The sequence below is a fragment of the Dermacentor silvarum genome, chromosome 2 (genome assembly GCF_013339745.2).
Source record: "Dermacentor silvarum isolate Dsil-2018 chromosome 2, BIME_Dsil_1.4, whole genome shotgun sequence".
Classification (NCBI taxonomy): Eukaryota; Metazoa; Arthropoda; class Arachnida; order Ixodida; family Ixodidae; genus Dermacentor; species Dermacentor silvarum.
The window spans coordinates 182,933,381-182,942,856 of record NC_051155.1 but is presented as its reverse complement, the minus strand read 5'-3'; the positions used below and the strand labels follow the sequence as shown (position 1 = coordinate 182,942,856).

Here is a 9,476-nt window from a genome sequence, read left to right as displayed (position 1 = left end):
TGGCAGATTCGAAGTACTTCCGGAGGAACACTTTGTGCTCTCTTTGGAACAAGACTGTTCCAGTGACAGATCGGGAGCACCAGATTAGTCTTCCAATGGCAGATTGAGAGCACTCGCGGAGGCGAGATCCCGCCACGCGAGCAACCAAAACTGTGCTGCCAAAATCGACGGAGCGGACCGGAACTCTTGGCTGATGTATTTCCTGTTTCTTCCCAGAATGCTTCTTTGTTTACGCCAATATCAAGGAATCCAATGGACGCCGCTATATTGCGTCGTGCGCTGAATGCGGCAGCTGAAGTTCGAATAGCGTAGGGATGAATCTGAACGCGACGCTGGAGCCACCGCTGTCGATCAAGCCTTCGAAATCATGTTTTGCCTTCCTGCCAAGACACCAAAAGTAGTCGGCTACATCGAGGATGTCGTTCGCTGCTACTCACTGAGCAGCTGTTTACGATTTGTAAGGATATAGTGGTCTGAGGAAAGCGGGCTGTAAGTACTAGCATAGCGTCCTAGGAGGCTATAATACAAGCTACTCGCCGTGATGTCAGGACGCTACTACAAACGAAAACCCAGCCTGATGGGCGTGACTGGCCCCGTTCACCAGTGACAATATCAGAAGTCTAACTGCTGGTGTCAGTTGTATTATATACAACTCCAGGGGGGTCGAGGAAACGAAGATTATGTGATACAGTCTACTAGGCTATAACTACTAAAACCATAGCACAACTACAGTGGTTGAGGCGTAACCGTCGCGACAAGTGACCCGGAAAGATAGCTCCAGCTATGGACTATATACCGTCTCTCTGCGAGCGTCTCTACTGCAAAGCCATGTCTGCCCCGTGCCAGCCGTGCTTTCTGCTAGAGAGAGGGTGGTTTCGCTTCGTACCAACGTTCGAGTTCGACAGTGCCCTGTAACTCTCTAGAATCCCGACACGCGACACTGTGCACAACGGTGCCGTCACCATGTGCGTCCCATTAGCTTGGTCTCCCGTGCACCTCTGTGCATATCCGTTTGCCCCGTCCGCTTGTGCATTTCATTAGGCTCTTCGTACTTTGTAGTTTCAATTGTCCCTCTGCGTGTTATCTTCGAGAGTGTCTCCTTTTCTTCGCCGATGCCGACAACCGTATGTGCAAAGCCGCAACTCTGAAGTCAACAATTTGTAAATGTTCGTTTTGTTTATTTATTTCCTGGATACTTTTTTGTTCGTACGTTTGCTTGTATCCTGCCTTCTAGGAAATACATCTCCCATTGTTGGTCCGTGCTTGTGTTGGCCCCTCCTACGGCGTACCTCATAAACATACTATTGCCACTTGTGGCACGTAAAACCCTAGAATTTAATTTAAATTAATTCCAATCGAAGTGCCTGGCTGCACAAGTACCGCGGGAATGACCAGAAGCATGTACTGATTCGGACCCAGACCACGCTTAGCCCGCACCTGGGGTGTTTATTCATGAAACCTGACAATTGTGCGCGAGTGCGCTTGCAGTTTCTTCTTTTATTATTTTTTTTTCTCCACGCTGACGCGCGGAAGTTCACAGATTGCTTTCTGGAAATTTCGGGCCGAGATTGCACTGTTTCTTTAGCTTATCACGTTTCTCTGCTTACGCATGCGAATTCCCTAATCACTCGACACCATATTTTCGAGTACCGGGTCCACTGCACGTTTTGGAAACTTGACGTCTGCATTGTCTTGCAAGCCGAAAACTTGGGCCTGATTTATGTGCTCTGTGTTACACATGCTGCACATGTGACACATCACACGACACATAATACATTATTACACAACATGTTACACATGTTGACGCGACCGCGGATCGGAGAAATCCCGTCATAAGGATCATGAATCGCTTTTGACTTCAGAGAGTCATATCGATACTGAAGGAAAACTTCAGGCGCGGCACAACTGTCAGGTGAACTTGCGACGATATTCAAACGAATGTACCGATATGTCGCGCAGGAAGCAACCTTCTTGCCCGGCTTCTGCGCAATCCAACTCGGGAAACTCGAGAGCTTTGCAATGCTGCGTGGCCCCCACGAGAAGCAAAAGGGCAGCACAGTGACGAAGGTCGCCAGGGCACAAAAATAACCGCGGCCTCATCTGCGCTATTGTGCGCGTACCCTTCCGGAGAGAGCTTGCCACTGCGAAAAACGGCGCGCGGGTACGCGAGCGGGTTGAGGGTGGCTGATGGCGAGGGCGAGCCGCACCGCAGCGAGAGAGTTTGGGCGGAGAGGGGCCAAAATGGCGCTTCGATCGCCGGCATCTCGACGCGGACGGAGGGGCCGTCCGGGCGGGCGTAGGAAACCGGAGAGAGGAGAGGCGTCCTGGGGATAGACCTAGGTACCGACGGGGAATTCGCTAGGCACTGCTAGCGACTCGCCTAGGGACGCTAGTACGCAGAAGGTCATTTCCCGAGGACGTAAACAAACCCCTGGTGGCGGGAGCCCGAAGCGCCAAGCGTCACCGCCGGGCCAGTGTACTCTGCTGCCGTACGACGCCGTGGCGCGCGCGCGTTGTGTTGTTTAGTGGGACGCCCGCTTTGGCAGACGCGCATTCAGCTCGCCGCCTGCCCGTTGCACCGTGTGCTTGTGCTGTGCAACGTACCCGTGTGCCGTGTGTGTGTACTACTACTTACCGTGTGCGTGCGTCTATCCTAGGCTCTCGCAAGCACGGCGCACCGTGAGCATCAGCACCAACGCCCGACCGCCGCCGGCAGTGGTAGCACCAGCAGCGGCAGCTCCTCGCTGCATGCCGCGCGTTGGCTCCGCTGCGCCGTCGCAGCGTCCACAACGACCCGTGGTGTGGCCGCGTAGATGGAGGTGTTCGGCTGCTGGCCCACCACCACCAATCGTGCTCGGCTCGCCCCACCCTGTTCGTCGTCAGTGCCCCGGAACTGCCGCCTGTGTAGCTGCCCCATTCAGCAGCCTCCGCCGCCGCCCAAACTTCAGGAGGACCCGTTGGGCTTCACCAAGGATTTGAAAGACTCGTTGAACGCCCTGCAGCAAGCGGAGCAAGCGCCGCCGCGCCAGGCATCGCCCGATAACCGTTGGCTAGAGGAGGTTAGCCTTCTTCTTCTTGGTGGCTCTCTTCTTTTGGGGGACTTGTTTTCGCGCGCGCGTCTCTTGGCCCCTCTCCGTCGGCGGCGTAGACGCGTGGGAAAAAGGAGAGAAAAGGGAACGAGATCGGGCGGTTTGCTTCGGTCCGTTTACCGCGGTCGTCGGCAAAGCTCTCTGTTCTCTCAATCTACAGCCAGTCTGGAAAGCCGGGAGCAGACGCCGAAAAAAAAAAAAAAAGTAGTTGTACATAGGCGAGACAGAATAGAGCACCTTGGCCTGACCGTATTTATTAGCTCACATAAGGAAATACGAAGCTGCGCAGTTCATCCGCGTTCTCGCCGAAGGTAGCCGTGCGACTGCTTTCATATATGTAGCCACACACTTTGCAGTACCATTTAGCTGCTGTTTGACAATATATCCGCAGTTGATTGTTCCTGTTTAGTTGCGAGACCGCTTAAATTGAATTAACTGTCGCCATTTGTTTAGGTAACCATATTGGTGTAGCCCGTGGAAAATAAGTAAGCTAAAAATTTTAATAATTAAATCCGCGTCATTTGTGAACCTCGTAGAAAACCGTAAAAATACGTGTTCTTTTCCCGATTACTGAGGCGGATCGCGGACGTGATTAAGGAAGATAGCAGCACTCGTCACCATTTACTTTTCTATGTTTCTCCAGAGAGTGATGCGCTGCAGTTGATGAAAACACTGTACGAACTGAAAAACAAGGACGTTCCGCCGCAGTTTACCGGACTTTTAGGCATTAGCGCTTTTTTCCCCTTTTCCTTTTTCATTCGTCGTGATTGTCCATGAGCTCAAGGAGGAAGCTACATCATCTCCTGTGGCGTTCCCGCCCGAAGCCAGAAGTTCTTGAGACGAGCGCGCGCTTTTTCTGTTTTATCTTTTGCGTCTTCTCCGCATTTCCCAGGCCGCTATTTCCCGCCTTTTCTTGTGCGTTTATGTTGTTTTTGTCATTTTAGTATTGATGCTATTCTCACGGGTGACTAACGTCAGTACGACGACGAAGAAAAGGTCACAGCTAGCTCTTCTCATAAGGCAAATAGCTGCTGTTTGGTTTGTAAGGCAGTTATTTATACTACTTCTGCATCATTGGCACTAATTATTGACAGTGGACCGAACAGGGACGCAGCGCGAAGCTTCCTTGCTTGTTGGGCGCTCGTAAACATTCCAAGCGAGACTGGCTTCAAACACTGCCCTGGATCGTGGAATGATTTCCCACTATCTTTTCAAGATGCTGAACCTCGTAAGCAGTCGGATTCAATGTGTTATCTTAAAGAGATAGAAAAAAAAGAAAATTCAGATGCGGGGCCGAACAGCATGGAGCACAGAGCATTTGGAAATGTGGACCGTGCACCGGTTACGCACGCTTCTTTTCTTTTTTTTTCATTACTTTCTTCTTTCATAAGTTGTGCGCAACGATGTGCGTATGAGAGTTCATAGAAATGCCCACGAAGAGAACGCATTGTAAATCTTCATTGAACGCGACGTTAATAACACTTTCCAGTTGATTTCCTATCGTGAGAGCCTCCTTTAACTTCGCGACTATAAAATGGAGACACGAGCACGAAGTGAACTAATGCCTCCTTGTGAACCACTCTTTTGCTCCTAAACGTCAGTGTGGTGGCAGTAGCTATATGGCGAATTTGATGTATCGATAATCTTTTAATCCATCGCTTCCTTCAGCAAAAGGGTTTCCATTTGTTACCGTTACCTGCAGCTATGGTGACAGCTCAATAACGCGCCTAATAATGCGCGCAACTACGTTAAGGCTGATGGCGTCAAATGAAAAAAACAAAAGCAATGCATCTTGTCACAAGCACGTTGATCAACAAACTCGGCGGTGCCGTGTGCCCCACCGACAGTCGTCTTCGGCGTCAGCCGCATATTCATCATCACGCGGGAAACCTATGGGTTCCCGTGGTATACCTCGCTCTCACTTCGCATTCACATCTTAGAGGCATCTCAAGATGACCGAAGGGCCGGCCCAGCACATCTACCACTTGAGAGACGGAGGCCGACCGAACGCTTTTTATAGAAAACGCTCACGAGACCGAACTTGAGGACGAAGATAAAAAGTCCACGATGATTATGTGCATGCGAAAGCAGCCAAGTCCATAGTTGGGCTCGCAATGTGTTAACGAGCTCACACGCAGGCACAATGTCTGCGTTGAGAACAACGAAATAAAAGAAAAGGTGATAGCGCGTAACGGGGGACGTCATCGCTCGCATCTTCTGCGCCGATGTGAATAGATAGTATTAAGAGCCGACGACACACGGTGGCATTTGAAAAAGAGCATTCGCCCTGCGCAATGCGGTTTTGTAATCTTTTTTTTTTTTTAATCTACGGTGCTCTATAGCGTACGGACATGCGCATTGAAATCTATGGGCTCTGACGTACGTACTTTACAGCGATCTCTTTTGACGCGCGTCATCTTAATTATTGCTTCGTGAAATACCGTCAGCGAGCTAGTCTATACGCGGTGCTCTATCGGCCAGTACCTCAACGTAGCGACAGGTTGAAGGATGGAAACATGAAAGGGAGGAGCATGGACATCTCTAGATAAACTATAGTGCTGACGCATTTGTTCCGTAAGTTGTACAAATTCCGCCACGCGTGCTTCTCACGCGTAAAATTACGCTTAGTAAGTGGGAAGGCTGCAGGAAACACGGGATGTTTTCATTTGATACTTAAATCGTTCTCGAAATGCCAGCCGTGGCATCATCGACATTTTTGCGGCGTCATGACGCAAACCGATTCTTGGCGGATCCTGTGAAAGGACGCGCTGCGGTTGCCTCAGCTTCAGACCTTATTGGTTAAATTTTGTGAAGCTTTTTTCGTTTCGAAGGCAGCTACAGCGCACTCGTTAATACGTGGAGTAACGGTAAATCACGCGAACACGAGTGCTGAACCAAAGCTATAGCAGTTATGGACGATGTCCCCACTGGCTTCAACGCGAACTTATTGGACCACAATTTAAGACGCGCGCTGCACACGTTAAGCCAGTTGGAATTTCTTGCGGTCCTAAGTTCGCGGTGGGAGCCAGCGGTGACTCGTCCCAAACCGCTAGCTTTGATTCAGCGTTCGTGTTCGTCCATGTCTTAACTATATAGCGCGCTGCCTCTGAAACGATAATGGCCAACCAACTACAGCCCATCAATATCTCCTCAGCAAGTTCACTCGTAAAGCTACCTGCCTTTTGATGTCACTTCGTATGCGCTGCCGCCCGACAATCTATACCATGCACGCCATTTGGGTCGATGATTGGTGTCCAATAAACTCGCACGTGTGTAGCTTCCGGCAACCAAAATTCGCAACTCTTCTCCGTCAAAAACATTCGCGCCGTTGCTAAAGCGATGTTTTCGTGACGTTAAAATACACTGTAGAACGACAGGAAGCTGAGCAAGTTGGTAGACATTCGTGGCATCAGAAAGGCGGGGGGAGGCGGTACAAATCACGGAGCAGAAAAGGGTTAGCGAAACGGACAACACATTGCCCTCTTCGCTAACTGTTCTCGTGTCCTTGTTTTGTGCGCCTGCCTTGTCTGTCCATCAGTACTGACAGCTTTAATTCATTCCTTACTTTCGCTGGTGCATGATATACTATAACACCGCCCTGGTGAGGCCTCTTTACCGTGCATTGCTTGCCTCCTTTTCGAGTTGTCACTTTCTCTTTTCGCCGCGAGTGTATGGCCGTTTCTAAACCTGGTTATGTAAGTGAATAATTTCATGAGGAAGTCCCGTATATGTATAGTCGGCGACTGGAATTGGGGACCGCTTGGTGTCTCGTCCTTCATTCGTTAGTATGGGAGGGCTGCCGTTACAGTTGCACGTGATCTCAGCGATACTATATACCGTGCCCGCGACTGCTGCGCCACGATGCACCCCGTTGCTCCCTATAGCCACATTCGACGTATATAGCCCTCCCCGGATACCGTGCTCGCCCGGGGGCCAGTGGCCTCTGGTCGTAACGCCGCCGTCTTTGTACATGCAACACTGTGTCACATTTGACTATCCTAAAAGCCTGCGCCCCTTCGCGGACATCGTCGCATCGCCTCGCCCGACCCAGCCGGTCTTCCCATCTCCGCCTTTCTGCTTATATAGGTTATTTTCGATTCTGTACGACGCGACGGCCAGGCGAGCGGCGTGCCCTTCCCTTCGTCGCATCAAGGGGCTTTATAGCCATTCGCCATCCGCGCGTACTACGCGATATAAACTCCTGCTGCGGTGCGCTGGACAGCCTGGCACGTATTGACCGTTAACTGGCGTTTACTGCTCCCGCCGGGCCGTTTGTGCGCGCGTCGTCGTCGCCATGTATCTCGCGTTTCCCGTCGGACCGGAGACACAAGGTTTTTTTTTTTTTTTTTATTTTATTTTTTTAATGTACTGCGTATAGCGACGGCCTTTCTTGCTCGGCCAGTGCCCTGCTCCTACACCGCCTCCGCGTCCCTCACGTCTGGTAGCCATCTCTCGGAGGTATTTTTTTTTTTCTGTGGTAAACTCGATGGTTTAGTAAATGACTGCCATACAAGGCTAATAACATCAACGCTCTATGTACATGATGAGAGTTATAGACTGGCGCCGTGGCGTGCAGGGCCCGCCGTTCGGATGACGTCAGAGAGTTCCGTGTGGTGGCGCTTGCTGCGTTCGTAGCATGCAAAAATACTACAGAGGCAGTTACGCATCTCTTGTAGGAATGTCGAAACATGCAGGAGTGGGCGAAAATGATGGGGTCAGTGAATCCTTGAGGTTCAAAGACAGTCATGAAACGGGTAAGCATTGGCGAAATAAACGTATATAGGCGAGATACGTTCGGTATATTGGTGGCGCATGTCTGTAAGAAGAGATGAACCAGCGCGATGTCGATTAAAAATTCGCATATTGTCTCAGCATTATGTAACCACGGATAACTGTGGCGTAATTATATCGAAGGAAAAAGTTGACGGTTGTAATTAAAATGCATATTTAACGATAGTAAAGTTGCATATGAACCTAAGTAGTATAAATGTGGTGGTCACGTTCCGCCCGGAGGTTTGGAAGGTCACTCATAATAATCACGCTTTCATGGTTGCCAGCGCGCACAAACACGCACATAGCGCAGGTGAGCGATACAGTATCTTCGTTACACTTCCCATCCTCGCATGCACCCGGTCCTCACCATCGACCCCGCTGCCTTTTTTTTTTTTTTTTTTTTTTTTTTTGTCTTACGCCATGCCCGCTTTCGTGGTGTGTGCCGATCTGTGAACGATTATCGCATCCGCGTGGTTCGGACGCAAACCAAGAGCTGCGTTAGAGGTGACGAGGAAGAGATAAGAAAACACGAAGATTATCGGTGCGCAACTTTTACGCTCGAAAGCGTATCGCAGGTTGCCGCGAAAGACGTGCGCTTGCAAATGCATATGTAATCATTTAAGAATAAACGTATACGTTCGGTGTATATAAGCCGTGCTTACTGGAGCGTGATGTGCGCCTACATAACAAGTTCTCACGAGGCGGCTGTGTGGCGTGTATACATACGTGGTGCGTTGGTAATCTATGTAGAACACCTCACTCTCCTGTGTATATAGAAGTGCTCTCGTATGCGTCTTGCAATAAAAAACAGACGTTTCTTTTTTTTTCTTTTTTTATCCGTGCAGAGTAGAAAGACGAGACTCGTAATTCAGTCGGCGGGCCTTTTGCGAGCGCTGGTTTTAACCGGGTCAACCCAACCTGTTCGATCAGAGGCACTAAATGATTGGACGGGTTGATGTAAAACATGCACTGAAGGAAGCGGAACGGGAAGAGGACGCGCATATACTCGAAGAAATCGTGTCCTGGTCAGTCTTGTTATTGAAACCTTGTTACAATTCCTTGTATATATTCCCTCAAAAATAATGTTGCACTGAATTGGAATCTGTAGAGGCCTATATACACTGGGTACTCGGGGCTCGGCGGACGAGGAGTGCGCGTGCACGTGTTTACGTGATGGCGCTCCTGATTGCCTGGCGCACCAGCAAATAGCTTCCACTGTGTATATAACCGCTGCATTATTGTGAAGCAGAGCATGTAAAAGGTACAGCAGGCACTTCCCGAACGTTAATCACTTGAGGACGATTACATGCGCGACTGGACCCGACAACTTGGCAGTCTCAAGAGTTATAGCTCGTTTTTGTGTCCTTTGTTTCCAGAATGACTTCCTTTCAGATGTGCTCGAACGCACAGCGTTAGTTTCCTGTCTAGGATAGATAGACTGATTGATTGATTGATTGATTGATTGTCCTTGTTATCCAGAAGCAGCACCTATATACTCTACATAAGTGGGAGGCTTCGGGCCAATCAGATCGCTCGAAGCACGTGAATGGCAAATACAGGACCGTTTTCGCGTTCCTTCTTATATTATACTTCGTCCGCAGAAAACAACGGCGT

The 9,476-nt window shown here is 49.9% G+C and overlaps 1 protein-coding gene across 1 annotated transcript in view; it reads left to right on the top strand.

Moving 5' to 3' along the window:
* The first annotated feature begins 2,479 nt into the window (after nt 1-2,479).
* The window catches only part of LOC119442250 (growth factor receptor-bound protein 14), a 191,432-nt gene continuing 184,435 nt past the window's right edge, over nt 2,480-9,476 (top strand). Inside the window, exon 1 of the mRNA XM_037707056.2 lies at nt 2,480-3,059. Within this exon, the coding sequence (XP_037562984.1) occupies nt 2,814-3,059 (246 nt within the window). The 5' untranslated portion in view covers nt 2,480-2,813. The remainder of the gene's footprint in view (nt 3,060-9,476) is intronic.